The 22,555-nt window shown below is 39.7% G+C and overlaps 1 protein-coding gene and 1 pseudogene across 1 annotated transcript in view; one reads left to right on the top strand and one right to left on the bottom strand.

Moving 5' to 3' along the window:
- The window catches only part of LOC109257159 (ankyrin repeat domain-containing protein 26-like), a 90,956-nt gene that overhangs the window by 27,492 nt on the left and 40,909 nt on the right, over positions 1-22,555 (bottom strand). Inside the window, 6 exon segments of the mRNA XM_053901549.1 lie at positions 3,938-4,045; positions 4,400-4,432; positions 8,585-8,731; positions 10,792-10,929; positions 11,157-11,331; positions 13,401-13,614. Coding sequence (XP_053757524.1) covers positions 3,938-4,045; positions 4,400-4,432; positions 8,585-8,731; positions 10,792-10,929; positions 11,157-11,331; positions 13,401-13,614 — 815 coding nt within the window.
- On the top strand, positions 17,770-20,414 carry LOC128778239 (dnaJ homolog subfamily C member 10-like; annotated as a pseudogene).

Raw genomic sequence — 22,555 nt, 5'->3', positions numbered from 1 at the left:
TAAAATCTAAGAGCTAAAATGATAAAACTCTTAGAAAAAAGCTTATGTGTATATGTTTGTGACTGGATTTGGCAATGATTTCTTAGACATGACACCAAAAGACAAAAGCAGATTAAGATTACTTCATCAAAATTAAAAAGTACTATGCTTCAAATATCACCATCAAGAAAGTGAAAAGGCAAGTGACTAAATAGGAGAAAATACCTGAAAATCCCATATCTGTTAAGGGATTTGTATGTAGGATGTTTAAATAACTCTTCCAATAACGAAAAGACAAACCAATATAAAAACGGGCAAAAGAATGGATTAGTTCTTTAAAGACGATACAGAATTGGATAATAATCACGTTAAAAGGGGGGTGTTTGGGGTGCCTGGGTGGCTCAGTCAGTTAAGCTTCTGACTTGGACTCAGGTCCCAATCTCACAGTTTGTGGGTTCGAGCCCCACATTGGGCTCTGTGCTGACAGCTGAGAGAGCCTGGAGACTTTCAGATTCTGTGTCTCCCTCTCTCTCTGCCCCTCCCCTGCTGACACTGTCTCTCTCAAAAATAAAAGAGACACGTTCAACATCATTAGTTCTAAGAAAATGCAAACCAAAAACCACAGGATGCCATTTCATACCCACTAGAATTGCTATCATGAAAGCAACAGATAATGACAAACATTGGCAAGAATCAGGAAAATGGGAACTCTCAAAAACTGCGGATGAAAATGTAATGTTGCTGCCACTTTGGAAACAGTCTGGCAGTTCCTCAAAAGGTTAAACTAGAAAAACAATTGTTCTAAACTTATTTGAGAGAGAGTGCACAAGTGGGGTAGAGGGACAGAGGAGAGTGGGCAGAGAATCCCAAGCAGGCTCCATGCTCAGAGCAGAGCCCAATGTAGGGCTCGATTCCACAACCCTGAGATCATGACCTGAGCTGAAATCAAGAGCCGGCCACTCAACCGGCTGAGCCACCCAGGTGCCTGCCCCTCCTCAAAAGGTTGAAAAAAACAAAACAAAAACAAACAAAAAAGGTTTATTTAACAGAGTTACCATATGAACTAGCAACTGTATTTATAGGTATATACCCAAGAGAAATCAAAACATGTTCACATAAAAAGTTGTTCGTTACACAAAAAATAACCTCAAAATAGGTGAAAGACCTCAATGGAAGACAGGAAGCCATCAGAAGAAAGCAGGAAAAACCCTCTTTGATCTTGCCTGCAGCAGCTTCTTATTCAAAATGTCTCCGGAGGCAAGGGAAACAAAGACAAAAATGTACTAGGGGGACCTCATCAAAATAAAAAAGCTTCTGTACACCGAAGGAAACCGTCAGCAAAACTAAAAGGCAACCGACAGAATGGGAGAAAGTATTTGCAAATGACATATCAGATAAAGGGTTAGTATCCAAAATCTACAAAGAACTTCTCAAACTCAACACCCTGAACACAAGTAATCCAGTGAAGTAATGGGCAAAAGACATGAATAGACACTGCTCCAAAGAAGACATCCAGATGGCCATACAAATCAAAACCACACTGAGATACCACCTTGCGCCTGTCAGAAAGGCTTACATTAACAACTCAGGCAACAACAGATGTTGGTGAGGATGCAGAGAAGAGGATCTCTTTTCCATTGATGGAGGCAATGCAAGCTGGTGCAGCCACTCTGGAAAACAGTATGGAGTTTCCTCAAAAAACTAAAAATAGAACTACCCTACGACCTAGCAATTGCACTACTAGGCATTTATGCAAGGGATACAGGTGTGCTGTTTCGAAGAGACACATGCACTGCCATGTTTATAGGAGCACTCTCAACAGTAGCCACAGCATGCAAAGCGCCCAACTGTCCACCAATGGATGAATGGAAAAGAAGATGTGGTATGGGAGCCTGGGTGGCTCAGTCGGTTAAGCGGCCGACTTCGGCTCACGTCATGATCTCACGGTCCGTGAGTTCGAGCCTCGCGTCGGGCTCTGTGCTGACAGCTCAGAGCCTGGACATGTTTCAGATTCTGTGTCTCCCTCTCTCTGACCCTCCCCTGTTCACGGTCTGTCTCCCCTGTCTCAAAAATGAGTAAAACGTTAAAAAAATTAAAAAAATAAGATGTGGTATGTATATATTCCATGGAGTATTACTCGGCAATCAAAAAGAATGAAATCTTGCCATTTGCAACTACGTGGATGGAACTGGAGCATATTATGCTAAGTGAAATTAGTCGGAGAAAGACAAAAATCATATGACTTCCCTCGTATGAGGACTTTAGGAGACAAAACAGATGAACAAAAGGGAAGGGAAAGAAAAATAATATAAAAACAGGGAGGAGGACAAACACAGGAGACTCATAAATATGGAGAACAAACTGAGGGTTGCTGGAGGGGTTGTGGGAGGGGGGATGTGCTAAATGGGTAAGGGGCATTAAGGAATCTACTCCTGAAATCATTGCTTCACTAAATGCTATTTTGGATGCAAATTTAAAAAAAAATTAAAACTAAATATACAACAAAAAGAGTAACGCCCCCAGCCTCACCAAAAACTTTCTCAACCCAGGAAGCCTCTGGTTGGGGATTCAGGAGATGAGGACCTTCTAGAGAAGTCAGAGCTATGGACTGAGTTGGCCAAATGCAATCTTAAGTTTTTGATTTGCAGGGAAGACCTTAAAGTGGCAGCTAATTTCATACCATGACCCTAATTCCTTTCTATAGAGATGTACAGAAAATCCCTCGTTATTCTTTAATAAGCTTCATCAGTTTCGCGTATTCTTACAAATTTTAGTTTTTGAGACCTTAATGATTTCTTTAGGGCACAGTAGCAGGACAATGCCTAGCACTCTCATTCATAGAAGACTGATCAAAAGAGTGTCATATTACTCGCATGAAAAGTTCCCTATTACAATGTGACTCATTTGTAAGACGTCTAGAAAAGAAAATGATTTTCAATGTCTCTTCAGCCACAGCAAGGACCAGTCAACAGAATGTTCTAATTCCCCTGATGGGTATAGCTGTCTAATGAAACTTGCATGTATATTATATAGCTTTTGTGACTGACAGAAACGAGTTGGCCAGTGTATCTACCTCATTGCTCCCGCTTAGGATTTACAATGAGCATCCTCCAAAGGAGGGTGAGAGTGCAAGGACATTAACTGTTCTGCTTGGAAAACAGTTGGGGTTTCACTACATATCAATAAATTAGAATCCTGAATGGCACATTAGTCTTTTCTGAGGCTGAATTGTGAAATCTCTGAAAGGCTGATTAACTCAAGTGAGTGGAAAAAGAAAATGGGTTTCTGAACTTGCAATGGTAGGAGCACTATGTTACTAGGTAAGGCCCTGACAGAGCAGACATTTCTACTTTTTCACTGGCATTTCTTTTCCTTTACAAAATCCAACAAGGAGAAAAGTCCATTCCTTTGAGAAGGACGTTTGCATAAAGACCTGCTAGTCATTCTTGATGAAGACAATAAATTGAGAACTTGTAATTACAAATTACAACAAATCATCATTAAAATAACCCGTTCTCAAACTCTCACTGAAGGGTTGAGGCTACAAGAGAAAGTCAGAATTCAAATGACACGATCACTCAAAGTGTGCGGAAGTTGGAAACACGCTGAAAAATAGTAGCAGGGACTCACACATCTGCATGCCAACGTTCACAACAGCATTATTAATAGTAGCCAAAGGTGTACTAAACCAAACGCTAACTGGGGTGTAGATAAAATGTTGCTTTTTAAGACTCTCACAATGTTTTTATGAAAATCTCACTATAAACATCATTACTTTATGAGTTCAATCAACTTCATCTATATTGAAGAATTACAACACTAGTAGCAAGTAGGAACAATATCAACCAAACCTTTGGAGCAGTGAGATTTTCCATAGGTTCCAAAACATTCTTATGTACTACTCCTAGTGAAATACGGATTCCTTTTCAGTAGGACAGACATTAAGAGACCGACTTACCAAACTTGTCTTTATCACGTTGCTCTCAAGATCTTGAATTTGGGCCGCTTGATGTTTGATGGTTGCTTCTTGTGTGGCATTTTTAACCTGTAGCCTAAAATGCAGATCTTAAGATAATTATTCTCACACATAAATCTAAAACAACATCATATAACTTCTGAACAAATCACGGTATTACAGAAATTCTTTAAATTGTATCAAGAGGAAGATTTGGGAGTTGTGCCCTTTCTCTCATTGTGTTTTGTGGATAAGGTGCAAAATTGAGAGATAATATGCCACAATTTTGCATTTCAAAATAGCTCAAAGGTGGAATTTGTATCCAGCTTAACAGTGATATACTGGCATAACTAATATATTTCCCATACTACACTGTTTATCTGCTTTATAAATAAACAAGTCATTTTCTGTGAGGTTTAAATTATACTTTTGCATATGATCTTTCATCTCCTCAGCATATCTTACAGCCTCTGCATGTCGTTTCTGTTCTTCCTGCAACTAAAATAAAGAAAAAATAATTTTAACCACTGAAAATCTAGTAGAACACCATCACCTGCTTCTTTGTTTTTTTTTTTTTTTTTGACTTGAGAGAGAGACGGAGAGAGAGAGAGTATGCAGAAGTGGGGAAGACAGACAGAGGGAGAGACAGAGAAAATGGTAAGCAGGCTGCAAGCTCAGGGGAAAGCCTGATGTGGGGCTTGGCCTCATGACCGGTCTCATGATGTGGGATTTGGGATCATGACCTGAGTGGATATTAAGAGTCAGGACCTCAAGCAGCTAAACCGCCCAAGCGCCGATGTAAGTAAAATCTTTTTGGAGCCAGCCTCTCTCTCCTCTACATGCTGATTGATGGCTACTTTGAGGTCATAACAAAAGAGTTCAGCTTCTGCAACAGAGACTATGGCCTACAAAGACGAAATGTTTCAATACTCTTACAGAATAGTTTACCAGCCTACTCTCCTACAAAAACATAACATTGTTAATGTTTCTATATTATATATGATGAGATAAATGTTCAAACGTATCTATTGGTCAAATGGGAGGAAATATAGGAATTTACCTTATGGTAAACATTTCTAGTTTCATATTCCTAGCACCACATCAACTATGATTTTACATATTCACATAGGTGAATGACGTTGCTATTCTCATGATTATAAAACTGAACATGCTGTTTTCAGTGACAACAAGATATTTCATGGAAGAATTTGAGAAGCAATATCCTAGTAGGGGCCAGAATGCCTGGTCTGAATTCCCACTTCTGCTCATTATGAGCTGTATGACCTTGAGCACACTACCTAAAACTTCCATGTCTCAATCTCTGCATCTGTAAAATAAAGGTAATAATAGCAGCTACTGGGGCACCTGAGTGGCTCAGTGGGTTCAGTGTCTGGCTCTTGATTTCAGCTCAGGACATGATCTCAGAGACATGTAATTGAGCCCCACATCGAGCTCTGCATGGACAGCGAGGAGCCTGCTTGGGATTCTCTCCCTCTCTCTCTCTCTCTCTCTCTCTCTCTCTCTCCCTTTTTCTCTCTCTCCCTACATGCCCGTCCCCACAATCTCTCTGTCTCTCTGTCTCTCTGTCTCTCTCAACAAAAGGACCTTAAAAAAGTGATCTCAAAATAAATAATAATAGTATCTACCCCACTGGGATGTTGGGAAGATTAAATTAGGAAATAAGGAATGAACAACTTAGAAGGGTAGGTGGAACATAGTCAGCTCTAAGTGTCTGCATGTAGCATGATTACTGTTGCGGTAGTTAACATTCCAATACAATGTGATAGTTTAGGCAGGTGACCTGCCAATACAAGTTTTCCCCTATACAAATTATACTGAAGTTATTCTTCATTCCACCGCAAGTGGTAGCAAATGGGGAGCATGAGGCCTAGAATCTCCTCAGTACTTCAAAAACTTTGCCAATGCCACTAGCCAACAGTACTTTTTCCCACTTATAATCATTTTAACATACTTCCTCTCTATACCACGCAGTGGACAATGCTCACAGACTATGGTACAAATAGCACCTCCTTCACTGAGTAGTAGATCCTTTACATGACCATCAGAGGCAAGGGAAAACCACTGACATGGAAATAATTGAGTCTTGCGAAACTAAAGTTCCTCAATCATTTCATGTCCATACCGTTTACGTTAGGCTGCTTTAGCATGTACTCTGGATGAAGAGATTAAGGCTTTGTGGTAAAAGCATATCAGAAAAGCTGCCCCCATATATTTGCAGTTGGTAAAGTGCTATCAATCTGTAAATCCCAGTTTGGGGGCGCCTGGGTTGCTCAGTCGGTTAAGCGGCCGACTTTGGCTCAGGTCATGATCTCGCGGTCCGTGAGTTTGAGCCCCGCGTCGGGCTCTGTGCTGACAGCTCAGAGCCTGGAGCCTGTTTCAGATTGTGTGTCTCCCTCTCTCTGACCCTCCCCCGTTCATGCTCTGTGTCTCTCTGTCTCAAAAGTAAATAAACCTTAAAAAAATTTCTTTTTTTAAATCCCAGTTCTGGCTGTGTAAGGAAGAAAGACAAATTTAGCATGCTTTTTCATAGTGAGAGGGAAAAATAAACTAGACATTTGATTGAACATTTCTCCTCTATTTGATTAAGTGCTTTCATTAATTGTTTTACTTATATGTGTGTGTGTGTGTGTGTGTGTGTGTGTATAGAGATTACACACATTTTTTAACGTTTATTTTTTGATACAGAGCACGAGTCTGAGTGGCGCAGAATGTGAGGGACACAACAGATCCAAAGCAGGCTCTGCTGACAGCAGAAAGCCTGATGCAGGGCTCCATCTCAAGAACATGGTGATCGTGACCTGAGCCAAAGGCAGACTCTGATCGGACTGGAGCCAGCCAGGTACCCCTCAATTTAGTATTTCATTTCTTAGCATACATTTAGAATAAAAGCTTTGTTATACCAATGTTTCCAAGAAGAATTTATTGATACAGTATAAAGCACTTAATTTTTTCAGAAAAACTGTTAAGTTAAAATATTTTCAATTTATACAAGGAAAAGAACCACACGTATCAATTATTACTATCCCTTAAATTTATACTTAGGAAGACGAAATTACCTGTCATGAAAAAAAAGAATAACAATGTCAAATAAATGACTGAATTGTTCTTCACAGGCTAGATGACAAGTGTCAAGAGAGTTAAAGCTAATGGGAGTTAGAACAGTCAGAGAAAGTTCATTGGAAAGGAGACTGTGAGCCAAGTCTGAATAACATAGGTTTACTCAAGAGGAACAGAAACTAAAAAGACAGTAAGGACAGCATGAGTAATGGCTGAGAGATGGTGAAATCAACCCAATCAACTCAGAGGATAAAATCTGATGGCAGAGACATTAAAAACGGATGTCCACACAAGAACTACATAAATGTTCATAAGCAGCAGTATTAATAGGCAAGAAGTGGACACAACCCAAAGGTCCATCAACTGATGAATGAACAAGGGCCTTAACCCACAATGGAGTACTGTTTGACAATAAAAAGAAATGAAGCACTGATATAAGCTGTAACCAACACAGATGAACCCAGAAAACATTAAGTGAAGCTAGCTAGTCCCAAGGGACCACATGTTGTGTGACTCCATTTATATGAAATATTCACAAGAGGCAACTCCATTGAGAGACCAAGTAGTAGACTGGTGGTTGCCTGAGGCTGGGAGCAACGGGTAAGGGTTTCCTTTCAGGGTGAGGAAAACATTCTACTTGATGGCAGTGATGGTTGCACGAGTGTACACAGAGACAGTGAACTGTGCGTGGCAAATGGGTGACTTTTATGGTATGTGTATTGTACCTCAAAATAGCTTTAAAAAAAAACCAATGGCAGGACACAGAGAATGTTCTTAATTCTCGCTTTTGGGCGTCCATACTATACATGATCTGAATATTTCCGTGCTTTGACAATATGTCTAAAAGGCAAAGAAAATGAAGGAAATGCCGAAGTTCAAGTGGTTTGTTAAGTGAAATCAGTACGCATTCTTCCCAAAAGGGAAGATGAGAACTAAGACAATTATCTGAAACATTCCATTAAACATTATCTTCTGATTTGATCCAGCTTGCCTCATCATGGTAATAGGGATATCATTAAAAGCATTGTTTAGTAGGGGACAAAAGTCTCTTGGGCACCCGGGTGGCTACGTCAGTTAAGTGTCTAATTCTTGCTTTCAGCTCAGGTCATGATCTCACGGTTCATGAGACTGAGCCTCACATTGGCTCTACACTAACAGCATGGAGCCTGCTTGGGATTCTCTCTCTCTCCTCTCTCTGCCCCTCCCCTGTTAATATGCACACACACACTCTCTCTCACTCTTTCTCTCTCAAAATAAATAAATAAATAAACTGTCACAAAAATTTTAAATTAAAGAAAGAATGAAAAAAGTCTCTCAATTTCTGTGAGGAAGGATACAAAAGCCTCAACTTTCCTAAGAGTAAGTATTATAAGAAAACAATGTATAACACAAATAGGAGAAGGAGACGCAGAAGCTTACGAAATAAATGCATTGTAAAGATACTAAAATCATAATAAATTAATATAATGAAAATACCAAAGAAAGCGGTCCATGGAAATTGGTATCCTAAAACACTTTATATTATTTAACCAGCTATAGGTTAGGTGGTGACAGGTTACATTTACTGCATACCTGACTTCTGATTTGACCTAATTTCTTCTTGAGATCCTGTGTTTCATCTTCCAGACAAAGATATGACGTAACCTCTGGGGAAGCCTCTGACATAGACTGTTTCTTCAGAGTATCAGCCAGTTCCTGTTGAAGTTGTCTCACAACTACCTAATAAGACATTTCTGTTACTGATTTTCTAAATCATCTTATTATTAAATTATGTTAATAATAGACAACTCTCACATACGTACTTTGAGAAATATCAACACACACATCAATTCACCATCTTTTTGTAACACATACACATTCCTGTTCACTGAATTCAGTTAAAGACACAAAAGGTGTTATCTCCCTGGCTACTTCTGATTGTTTATGGTGTCTCTTTCCAGTCTTAGCACGACAATTTCATCCTGCAACATGTGGTTTTTATGCAACCGATCTTGTGTTTTCTCATGATTATCAGAAAGCTAAGTAAAACCAAGCACATTTTCAGATAGCACTCAATAAAATGGCATTATCATGATTTTCTTTGAAATGAAAGTATAATCTATGTTTAAACAATGAAAAGGTTACAGGGGGTGCCAGTGTGGTTCAGTTGGTTAAGTGTCTGACTCTTGATTTTGGCTCAGGGAATGATCTCACATTCTGTGGGTTCAAGCCCCGCATCAGGCTCTGTGCTGACAGTCAGGATCCTGCTCAGGATTCTCGCTCTCCCTCTCCCTGCCCCTCCCCTTCTTGCATTCTCTCTCTCTCTCTCTAATGAATAAAGAAACATGAAAAGAAAGAAAGAAAAGAAGGAAGGAAGGAAGGAAGGAAGAAAGGGAGGAAGGAAGGAAGGAAGGAAGATTACAGTAAGTGAATATCCAACTGGAAAAAAATAAAGTTGGCTCCAAATCTCAAATTTTAGACAAGCATAAGTTCCCAAAAGTTCAGAACTTTAACCGAAGATAATGAAGACATGAAAGTAAAAAAGAATTTGTGAGAAAAGTGTTCAGAATCTCAGAATTGGAAAAGCCTTTCTCTGATTTACAACAAACCAGAAGGCCTAAAATAAAAGATCAATAAATCTGACTATACTTAAAAATTGAGTTTACAGTAGGTATCGAACACAACGACCCCACAGTACAATCCTTAGCTCTGCATATACTCGGACAGATTAAATTTCCTAAAATTCTTCTTTCCTGAGACTATTTCATAGATATCTACTTTGCTACCATTTCTATAGTCAGTTATAAGAATTAGATCTATTGATAACTGAAAAATCTAGGCACTGTACTATAATAGAAACACTTCTACATACATCAATGAACTCATTTGGTTATCACAATTCTAGAATGGAGAGATTAAAACGGTGAGCTGCAGGACTCTCCCCAGGTCTTCTCACTCCACAACTAGTGCTCTTGCACCAACCACTGCCACTTCTCTAGTGTAAATACACAAGTACAAAATAAGTCTTGTATTTCAAAATACTCATAGGAAATAAGGTGAAATTTATACCTGTCTTAGAAAATCATGAGATCATTTACTGCTGCAATGACTTGTATTTCCTCTTCATGTTGAAAACAGTAATAAATATAAAAGAGGGGAAATACACTCAACCATTTTATTAGGAATAAAATACCTATCAATAAATTATCATTAAGTATATACCACAGCATACCATTGTTATCAAATTTCCGTGTAATGAAATAGGATGCTACTTGAAGCAAAACTGTTACTTTTCTCAAAAGTAGGAGACTTGATACCGAAAATATGATCAGTGAACTGGCTACACTCGTCCTCCTGTCCATTAGTGGAAGTGTTCAACTAACCTATTAATATATCAAGGCAGTGAAGTAACTGTTCAAAACCAAAACACATGTTGCTAGTAGAAATAGTTTTGAGATTAGGGAAAGCTCATCAATTCCTACAGAAAGTAATAAAAGCCTCTCCTTTGGATGAGGACATTATGAATGTCACTAGTTGTTGCAGACAAATGCATTTAATCAAGAATATTATTTTATCCAGTGAAGCAGAAATGCCACCGTCCCCCATGCCCCTCCATAAATATATGTGCTTTTAAAATCCTCTATAGTTTCCATGATGAACAGAGTTCAGTTTCATATATACATATATATATATATATATATACACACATATATAATTTATACACACACACGGAGAAAAAAGTAATAGTAACTAAAAAATAGAATGTATACAAATACATAAAAAATAACTAAAGAAGATACCTCAGAATTAGTTTTCTTATGAGCCATTTCTAGCTCCTTTTTCTTGTAAAGGTGATTGTTTAGACTTCCATCTTGTAAGACTCTGGCCTTCTGTTCTGGAGAAAGTTGCCACTGAGTGTCACTGTGCTCTTCTACAAACTGGAGACATATTTCATTATGATTCTGGTCTCATACTGTTAAAAAAAAAAAAAGGTCAAAAACTGAAGAGGAGAACTTTAAAAAAAGCTCAAAAGAACATGATCCCATGTTTTAATTTATTTTAAACCTAAATAATATATATTGAGTCAAAGGGATACTATAAAATATATATGTATTACACTATGTAATAATGATGGAAATACAGTTTTTATCAAAAACTGATTTACCTTATTTTTTGTGGCCTTCAATTCCATGTTTAGCATTCTAAGAGCGAGTTCAACTTGTTTTGTTTCAACTACTTTCTTATATTCACCTTCGTTTCTTCTTAACTTTTCCCTAATATTTTCATATAACATATCAGCATTTCTTCTTTCTTCTTCTTTTTCTTGTTTTAAGGTACATCTGCAATTACATGTGCTTCTTTTATTTTTTTTTAATTTCTTTTTTTAACATTTATTATATTTTTGAGACAGAGAGAGAGAGAGAGCATGAATGGGGGAGGCACAGAGAGAGGAGACACAGAATCGGAAGCAGGCTCCAGGCTCTGAGCCATCAGCCCAGAGCCTGACGCGGGGCTCGAACTCACGGACCCCAAGATCGTGACCTGTGCTGAAGTCGGACGCTCAACCTACTGAGCCACCCAGGCGCCCCTACATGTGCTTCTTTTAAAATTTGTTTTGTTAGACATAAAAAGTTCATTTTATGATCTGGTTCCACATAAGTTGGCTTATTATCCAAATGAAAAATTTCTATGTTCTCCGATTGTTTTCCTTGTAGGGTTCATGTTTTTAATTTGTCACTTCAATCTCTTCCAAACCATATATACAGTTGAAAAAAAGCCAGGAGAAAGCATTATGCAACTTAGTTAGTTTTAGTCAGTAATAACTCTGGTAGATGTTGTAGGAAAGGAAGTTTGAAATTATTCAGGAAAGTTAGAGTTGAAAATTACCCCCTTTCCCACAGTATAATTATTCCTCCATAGGACAGATAATTCAGTTTCTCATTAAAAAGAGAAGTTACTGTTTATAAGCAAGTTTATCAATTCACTGGAAATAAAATTTCCACTTGACGAAACCTTACAGGTACCTCCAAAAATGATGTGCAGTGAAAGAGAGCATCTGTGGATGTTGTTTACACAACATACACGTGCAGATTACTGTCATCCAAGACTACGCTGACAAGTCTAATATCTGTTGCCTATACTTTTTGTTTCTTCTTCCACAATACTTGCAACTTACCTTGTTGAGGGTGATTACCTACTTTAGGAATCACTTCAACATCCCTTTTTAGAACAACACAGGATACGTATTAATTAAGTAAACAATAAAGAGTAATATGACCTTTCAGCATACACTTTTGAATTAATTTTATCTACCTATGACAGAGATGTTGAAAAAACTTATCAGTAATCACTTCCCGTATTACTTTTTTTTAATGTTTATTCATTTTTGAGAGAGAAAGGGAGAGCCCATGCAAACAAAGGAGGGGCAGAGAGAGAGAGAGGGAGGCAGAAAATCCGAAGTGGTCTCTGCACTGACAACACACAGCTCGATGTGGGGCTCGAACTTACGAACCCTGAGATCATGACCTGACCCAAAGACGGACGCTTGACTGACTGAGCCACCCAGGCGCCCCCATTTTACTTTGTTTAAATTTTTTATTGAGAGAGAGATGACTCAAGTGAGCGAGGGCAGAGAGAGACAAAGAGAGACAGAATCCCACGAGGGGCAGACAGAGAGGGAGAGACAGAGTGAGAGAAGAGGAGCTCACCCGAAGTGGGGCTCGTGCTCACCCAAAGCAGGGCTCGAGCCCACCCAAAGCAAGGCTCAAACTCACGAGATCATCACCTGAGTCGAAGTCAGATGCTTAACCAGCTGAGCCACCCAGGCACCCCCACTTTACTTTTTAACCCCTGCATGTTAAGAAGCAAACGGATTCAATTTTGGCGAATTTTACTGTCTTGAGAAAAATGACCATTTTATACTCTGTTAGTAGGTACAGAAAATAATATAAACTTTCCTGAGAACAACTTAAAAATATGGATCAAAGACCTTTTTAAAAATTTTTATACTTTAACCAGATTACATTATATTGAAGAATTGATTCCAAGTAAGTAAGCAGACATGTAGAAACAGATTTATATAAAAGACATTCCTGACAGCATTAATTAAAATACTGAAAGATGAAAAACAATCATAATTCAATCTCTTAAATAATGATGTTTCTTGGACTATGGTGGACTTTTATAGGGCCATTAAAATTGTGATTTGGAATATACATTAAGTATTAGAAGTATTCACTGTTAAGAACTTGCTGTGTTATTGCCAAGAATCACACACCTCACAACACTAAACAAGTATTCTTTCCAGGAAAATCCCATAAGGTAAGTCAGCAATTAGAAAACTGCCCCTACACATCTGTAGTATAAAAGGAAACAGTTGAAATATTTCCTTAAAGCCAAGATGCTGTACCTCAAACTGCAGAATTCACGTTCCCATTCCACTTTTTGATGTTCTAACCGTGATATCATGTCTTTGGCTTCTCGTAGCTCGCTTTGTAGTGCACTAACCACTTTGTCCATTTCTGTCATTTTTCCCGTAAGAAGTTTACAGTGATTTTTGTTAAGTTTCCTTAATTTCTCATAAGAAACACGTACATCTCGGATTTTCAAGAAGCCAGCATAATCTGCATCAGAGAAGAAACAGAAATAAAATAGATGAGTACTTTTTGCATATACAGGCCTGTGCATCTTCAATTCACTCATTCACACATTGAATAAATATATACCTTCAATGGAAGATGTTATACTCAGCTCTACAGATACAATAGAGAAGACCCCTGGCTCTCGATTAGCTTAAAGTCTAGTGAAGGAGAAAGACAACTCAAATGGTAATTCTAAATTCAGATAGTTCCTATTAGAAGACAGAGTTCTGTGATCATAACTTGATCTAGATTGGGCCCAAGGAAGATAGATGTCCCTGAGGAAGAGATAAATATACTGAGGAATGAAGGATGAGCAGGAGACAATTAAGCAAAGGAGGAAGACAAGCACACTCGACAGTCTAGAGCATGTGCTGAAGTTCCACTGTAATCTGCTTCTGGCCAAGATGGGGTAACACGTACTGATTGATCTTCCTACCTGAAGCAAGCAAAAACAAAACAGACAAAATACAATTTTAACATGATTTTCAAGACACAGAACTTCAGACAATGAAGGACAATGATCCCTGAAAACAAAACACGTTAGCCTAACACGTATGCCCAAGCTCACTGCCTTGAGAGAGTTTTCAGGCTACGACACAAGAGACATATATGATTTAAGTAGATTTCACCAGACTCCTTGAGTCAAGGTGGCAAAACTGAGAGTCTGGTGAAGTCAAGGCAGATAGAGACGACAGGTCAGCATCCAAGAGAGGAGAAAGCAGGACACAGAAAGAACCCTGGGCATCTGCACAGGGTCCCCTTTGGCTATTCAGCAGAGTAACAACCAGTGCATACATGGAAGGAAGTCATCAAGGGAAAAAAAATCTGAAAAGAGTAGAGGAAACACTGACTGGTGCTACCACAGCACGAGGGACAGTATCTATTCACATTAGCTAAGATAGAAAAACTCATAATTTGCCATAGGCTGATCACCACTCTGGATTCATCCAATAATTCGTAAGAGCAAGACTAAAGGATCCAACTGTTTGTAAGTAACTTAACTATATCTCCAAACAAAGCATGAAAAGATAACTAGAGGCATGGAAGCTATTGTTTTAAAAACCAAATAGCACTTACAGAGATGTAAATTATGTTAGCCATGAACAATACGATGGGTAGGAATAAACACATATTAGACCTCACAAAACAAAAGACTGAAGTTTAACATAGGAAACCTGGGAGAAAACTTCAACTGGGAAATATACAATTGCCCAAAGAGGCAGGGGACAGGGACAGGAAAAAAAAATGGCCCAAATCTTCCTAAACCTCATGAAAACTATAATTCCACTGACCCAGGAAGGATATGTCTAGGAAAGAAGAAATGGAAGTCAACTCTTGTGATTTGCCTAAACTCTATACGATGTGGTATAACATTACTGGAAGGGAGACTGTGATGCTGAAGCCATAGACTATAAACCCTAAACCAACCACTAAAGCAGCAAAACTGAAAAGTTCTAGCTAGGAAGCCTAGATAAATAAATGAATAAATGAATACATGAATAAATAAATAAATGGATAAAACTGAATCATAAAAATTACTCGATTAAAAGAAAGCGGAAAAAGAAGAGAACGGGAACAAGGAGCAGATAGGACAAATGCAAATCAAACAGCATGATGACATATTCAAATCAACTATCTCAAAAATCACAGTAAATGGCCCTTTGTAGCAACGTGGATGGATCTGGAGAGTGTGATGCTAAGTGAAATAAGCCATACAGAGAAAGACAGACACCATATGTTTTCAGTCTTATGTGGATCCTGAGAAACTTAACAGAAACCCATGGGGGAGGGGAAGGAAAATAGAAAAAAAGAGGTTAGAGTGGGAGAGAGCCAAAGCATAAGAGACTCTTAAAAACTGAGAACAAACTGAGGGTTGATGGGGGGTGGGAGGGAGGGGAGGGTGGGTGATGGGTATTGAGGAGGGCACCTTTTGGGATGAGCACTGGGTGTTGTATGGAAACCAATTTGACAATAAATTTCATATATTGAAAAAAAAACATCACAGTAAATGAAAACGGTCTAAAAGCCTCAACTAAAACGCAGACTGTCAGAATGGATAAAAAAGGAAGACTCAACTATATGCCACCTATACAAAATGCACTTTAAATGTCAAGACAGAAATTTGTTCGAAAGACAGAAATATGATATACCACACTAACACTTGACCAAAGAAGGCTGAGCTAGAGTGGCTATATGAATAGCAGACAAAACAGTTTCAAGCAAAAAAAATTATTACCAGCAATAAACAACAGGTCATTGTATAATCATAAAAGGGTCAATTAATTTTTTTTAACGTTTTATTTATTTTTGAGACAGAGAGAGACAAAGCATGAACGGGGGAGGGGCAGAGAGAGAGGGAGACACAGAATCGGAAGCAGGCTCCAGGTTCTGAGCCATCAGCCCAGAGCCCGACGTGGGGCTCGAACTCACGGACCGCGAGATCGTGACCCTCTGAGCCGAAGTCGGCCGCTTAACCTACTGAGCCACCCAGGCGCCCCATAAAAGGGTCAATTAAGAGCAATCTTAAATGTTCATGTATCTGTTAATAGCTTCAAAGTACATGAAGCAAAAATTGATAGAACTGAAAAGAGAAATAGGCAAATTCACAATTATAGTCTGATATTTCAATAATCTCAACATCAGCCAGGGCATAGTAGACTTGGCCGCCACTATTCTTCTCAAGGATCTATGGAACACTTACCAAAAAAGACTATGTTCTGGGTAAAAAATAAATCTTAATAAAAGGAAGAAGTCAAGAGGCCTGAAGTCATAATAGTGTGTTCCCTGACCACTAAGCAATCAAATCAGAAATCAAGCACAAAAATATCTCTGGAAAATACTCAACTATTTGTGCACTACAGAACACATCGAAACACATCGACCCTGGGTCAAAGAAGTAATGAAAAAAGAAAAAAAAATTAGAGAGGATTCTGAACTGAATGAAAATGAAAACATAGTAGAATTTGTAGAGTCCTGCTTTAGTAGCACTCACATGAAGACTTATAGCACTGAATGTATACATTAAAAAAGAAGAGGGAAGTGCGATGCTCCTTGCTGCCTTTGTGGCTCCTCGCCCGGCTTCCCAAGGCACCCTGCCCTGCCCCGCCCCACCCTGGCAGTGGCTGGAGAGCAGGTGCTTTGTTCACACGCCCACAGCAGGACTTGGGTGGGTGGGGGCGGGGTCCGCTACCTGCCGGGATTTGAAGGTGGGGGAGTAGCTGTAGGAGGCGACCCCCCCTAGACTGAGGTGGGCATGGGCCGGGCCCCAGGCTCTGCTGGAGCGGGAGGCTGCGGCGGTGGCAGAGGCATGGCCCTTCTGGAAGGGAGAGCCCAATGCCTGTGCACCTGTCTCCCCTCCCTTCCTCTCCGCCCCTGCCATGGGTTTTGTGTTGTAGCTCCCCATCTTTTTCTCACTACCTACATCATCACCCTTCTTCCGACTTCGCTTCCCACCTTCTTGCGACACTTTCTCTCACTTAAGCCAAAGTTACTCAGGCTCTTTTCACCCTAGTCTTGCCGGAGACTTCATATGCCAGCAGTCTCTTTCATGGGATGTCCCCATCCTTCCCCTCTCCCCACATCCTATTCTGGGCTGATGGCAGCCAGAAATCCTTCCTATTGCGTTTACCGGCAGTTTCTACCTGGCCCTGAAGCGTGGCGCAGATCAAGTCCACCACACCCATGCTGAGAACGACCCCTAGGAGAACCACTTGTCCCATGGTGGTATTGGACAATATGTTCTCAATTTTCCTCTGGTTGCTTATTTTAGTCTGAATATTTGTTACCTCCACCTCTATACTTTACAAACGTATGTTTTGGTTGCATGACAAGGAGTTAGAAATGAGCCAGAGACCATTCGCAGGTAAGGAGAAGATTTAGACATTTAGGATTAAAGGAAGAAAGGAGAAACAGAATGTTAAGAAGGTTAGATTCCTGAAAGTATTTTGATATCTTTTGTGATCTGAGGAAGTGGAGATTACTGAGCCTACACAGATTGACATTTTGGGAAAATTTCACGATGCTTGATTCGCTCTTGGGGTAACGTGAACACAAGTTCTCAAACCTGCATATTCTCTCAGTTGGAACCAGCTGTATATCTGAATGTCCACTTTCATCAGAACATGTATCAGAGAAAGAATGGGAGTCTGCTTCAACGAAAATGACTATGTCCGGGACCTGAAAAGGGTCATTCTGTTTCCTAAACGTGTATATGGCCATTTTAGTGGGCACAGATCAGGATTTTTACAGTTTACTTGGAGTATCCAGGACTGCAAACAGTAGAGAGATAAGGCAAGCTTTCACGAAGTTGGCATTGAAGTTACATCCTGATAAAAAACAAAAAACAAAAAACAAAAACGAATAACCCTGGGCGCCTGGGTGGCTCAGTCACTTGAGCGTCCAACTTCCGCTCGCTCGGGTCATGATCTCACAGGTCGTGTGTTAGAGCCCCACGTCGGGCTCTGTGCTGATGGCTCGGAGCCAGGGGCCCGCTTTGGATTCTGTGTCTCCCACTCTCTCTGCCCCAAGCCACTTGCATTCCATCTCTGTCTCTCCCAATAGTAAATAAACACTAAATAAATAAATAAATAAATAACCAACCAACCAACCTACCAACCAAATGAATAATCCTAACGTACAGAGTGATTTTCAAAAATAAATAGAGCATATGAAGTACTCAAAGATGAAGATCTGTGGGAAAAGTATGACAAATACGGAGAAAAGGGACTTGCAGATGATCCAGAAGGTGGCCCGTATGAAAGCTGGGATTATGATCGTTATGATTTTGGTATTTATGATGATGATCTTGAAAGCATGACATTGACTAGAAGAGAATTGGATGCTGCTGTTCATTCTGGAGAACTGTGGTTTGTGAACTTTTACTCCCCAGGATGTTCACACTGCCATGAATTAGCTCCCACATGGAGAGACTGTGCTAAAGAAGTAGATGGATTACTTCAAATTGGTGCTGTTAACTGTGGTGATGATAGAATGTTTTGCTGAATGAAAGGAGTCAACGGATCTCCCAGCCTCTTCCTTTTTAGGTCTGGAACGGCCACAGTGAAATATCACAGGGACAGATCAAAGGAAAGTTTGGTGACTTTCACCATGCAGCGCGTTAGAAACACAGTGATGGAATTATGGACAGGAAATTGTGTTCACTCCATAGAAACTGCTTTTGCTGCTGGTATTGGCCAGCTGATCACTTTTTGTTGCAAAGGAGGAGATTGTTTAACTTCATAGACACGACTCAGGCTCAGGGGCATGTTGGATGGTCTTGTTAATGTAGGATGGACGGACTGTGCCACCCAGGACAAACTTTGTAAAAGTCTGGATATTATGACAAGTACTACTGCCTATTTTCCTCTGGCGCCACATTAAATAACAGAGAGAAAAGCAGTGTTTTGTTCCTTAATTCATTGGATGCTCGAGAAATATATTTGGAAATCATGCATAGTCTTCCAGATTTTGAGCTACTTTTGGCAAATACGCTAACGGATCGATTGGCGCATCATCGGTGGCTTTTATCGTTTAGTTTCGGAAAACATGAAAATCCAAATGATCCTGAGTTGAGGGAACTAAAAACTCCACTCAAAAGTGAACATATTCAAGTTGGCAAGGCTGACTGTCCCTCTGCGCCAGACATCTGTAGTAATCTCTCTGTATTTCAGCCATGTCTAGCAGTATTTAAAGGACAAGGAACCAAAGAATATGAAATTCATCATGGAAAGAAGATTCTATATGATATACTACCCTTTGCCAAAGAAAGTGGTAATTCTCATGTTGCCACACTTGGACCTCAAAATGTTCCTGCCGATTATAGGAACCGTGGCTTGTTGATTTGTTTGTGCCATGGTGTCCACCATGTCAAGCTTTATTGCCAGAGATACAAAAAGCATCAAAGCATCTGCGTGGTCAGCTTTAGTTTGGTACACTAGATGGTACGGTTCACGAGGGACCCTGTAACACGTGTAACATTCAGGCGGATCCAACAACAGTGGTATTCAACCAATCCGAGGTTTATGAATAAGAAGGACATCACTCTGCTGAACAACAGATCTTGGAATTCATAGAGGATCTTAGGAACCTTCAGTGACCTCCCTGACACCCACCACTTTCAATGAACTAGCTAAACAAAGAAACCATGATGAAGTCTGGATGGTTGACTTCTACTCCCATGGTGTCATCCATGTCAAGTCCTAATGCCAGAATCGAAAAGAATGGCCCGGACACTAACTGGAGAGTTACTGTGGGCAGTATAGACTGCCAACAGTATCATTCTTTTTGTGCCCAAGAAAATGTTCAGAGATACCCTGAGATAAGATTCCCCTCCCCCAAAACCAAATAAAGCTTTTCAGTATCACAGTTACAATGGCTAGAAGAGAGATTTGGGGTACGGCATTTCTACCTCAAGCATCCACAAATCTAATGACTCAGCTTTCGATGAAAAAGTTATACAAGGGAAAAATCACCGGGTGATTGAATTCTATGCTCCTTGGTGTGGACCTTGCCAAAATTTTGCTCCAGAGTTTAAGCTCTTGGCTAAGATGATGAAAGGAAAAGTGAAAGCTGGAAAAATAGACTGTAAGGCTTAGGCTCAAACATGCCAGAAAGCTGGCATCAGAGCCTATCCGACTGTTAAATGTTATCCCTATGAAAAAGCAAAGAGAAACATTTGGGGAGAGCAAATAGATGCCAGAGATGCCAAAGCAATTGCTGCCTTACTAAATGAAAAATTGAAAAATCTCCACACTCATGGAGAGAGAGATAAGGATGAAGTTTAATGATGTGAAGATGAAGAAAAAAGAGAAAAGGAATTCTAACCCATGACATCAGAGGATCATCTTTGTAGGATGTTGCTACATTCTGGGTCAGAATAAAGGAACATTATCTCAGAATTGTAATTGCACCGTCTGAATTCTGTACAACATTGGTATAAATGAAGGGTCTGCAAGCTTTTTCTGTAAAAGGCCAAACTGTAAATATTTTAACCTTTGTAGACCATGTACTTTTGTCACATAGTACTTTGTTTTTGCTTTGTTTACAACCCTTTAAAAAATCTAAAACTTTTCTTACCTCAGGGCCATACACAAACAAGCCAAGCCACATTCAGTCCATGGGCCATAGATTGCTGACCCCTGGAAATGATACTAAAGCTGCCTGGCTCAACCAGGAGCCTGCTCTGTCACGTACATACATGTCTAGGGTCTATTCCTTAAAGTTTGTGGCTGGACTGAAAGGAAATAATTTGGTATTTAGTTACCTGTCTTAAAAATTGTGTGAAATGGATTATGGCCATAGTTTAATTAAAACAACCACACACACACACACACACACACACACACACACACACAATGTGGCAAGCAGATAGCCTATTTTCATGGTGTATTATAGTAAAGAGATTTTCTTCTTTTTTCTTTCTAAAGGTTGAAGAACTGATGTGAATTTTTCACAATTGAGAAAAATTTTGGTAAAATATTGCCAATAGATTTCTACAGTATCTAGAAGAAGAAGAAGAAGAAGAAGAAGAAGAAGAAGAAGAAGAAAAAGAAGAGAAAGAGGAGGAAGGAGGAGGAAGAGGAGGGAAGGGGGAGAAGGAGAGGGAGATGGAGAGGGAAAAGGAGAAGAAGAAGAAGAAGAAGAAGAAGAAGAAGGAGGAGGAGGGAAGGAGGGGGAGCAGAAGAAGAGGAGGAGGAGGAGGAGGAAAGAGGAGACAGAAGAAGACAGAGGAGGAGGAGGAAGGAGGAAGAGGAGGGAAGGAGGACAGAGAGATGGAGAGGGAAAGGGAGAATAAGAATAAGAAGAAGAAGAAGAAGAAGAAGGAGAACGAGGAGGGAAGGAGGAGGAGCAGAAGAAGAGGAGGAGGAGGAGGAGGAAAGAGGAGACAGAAGAAGACAGAGGAGGAGGAGGAAGGAGGAAGAGGAGGGAAGGAGGACAGAGAGATGGAGAGGGAAAGGGAGAAGAAGAAGAAGATGAAGAAGAGGAAGGAGAAGGAGAAGAAGAGAAGAGGAGGAGGAGGAAAGAGGAAGGGGAAGTGGAGAGAAGGAGGAGAGGGAGAGGGAGACAGAGTGGGAAAGGGAGAAGAAGAAGAAGAAGGAGAAGAAGAAGAAGAAGAAGGAGGAGGAGGAGGAGGAGGAGAGGAGAAGGAGGAGGGAGGAGAAGGAAGAAGAAGAGGAGGAAGAAGGATAGGAAAAAGAAGAAGAAGAGGAAAAAGAGGATGAGGAAGAAGAAAGGTCTGAAATCTATGACATTGGGTTCCACCTTTTGAAACTAGAAAATGAAAACAAATTAAACCCAAACCAAACAGAAGAAAGGAACTAATAAAACTCAAAGACAAAAATCACATGAAAGAAAGCAGAAAAATGATAGAGAATAATTAATGAAACCAAATGCTTTCAGGAGGTGAAAAAAGGGATCAATTTCTACCAAGACTGATCCCAAAATGAAGAGAAACAAGGGAAGTATTAACAATATATCCGAAATTAGTAATGTAACTAACATTACTGGAGATTCACAGATACTAAAAAAATAACAAAGGAGTATTATGAACTTTATATAATTAATTTGACAACTCAGATGCAGTGGGTAACTCCCGTGAAAGACAGAAATTATCAAAGCTCAATCAAGAGTAAAGGGTGCCTGGCTGGCTCAGTTGGTAGAGCATGTGACTCTTGATCTCTGGATTGTGAGTTCAAGCCCCATGTTGGGTGTAAAGATTACTGAAATGAAATAATGAAATGAAATGAAATGAAATGAAGTGAAGTGAAATGAAATGAAGTGAAATGAAATAAAATAAAAAAATAAAATACAATAAAATAAAGGAAAAAAAGAACAGATAAACTAACTAACTCTATATGTATAAAAGAAACTAAAGTCTTAGATAAAGATCTTTCCACAGAAAACAATTCCAGGGCCAAGTGGCTAC

Source organism: Panthera pardus, unplaced genomic scaffold, assembly GCF_024362965.1.
Source record: "Panthera pardus isolate Hobbes unplaced genomic scaffold, ASM2436296v1 HiC_scaffold_1, whole genome shotgun sequence".
Classification (NCBI taxonomy): domain Eukaryota; kingdom Metazoa; phylum Chordata; class Mammalia; order Carnivora; family Felidae; genus Panthera; species Panthera pardus.
The sequence above is the reverse complement of the archived record's forward strand: the minus strand, read 5'-3'. Positions and strand labels throughout refer to the sequence as shown.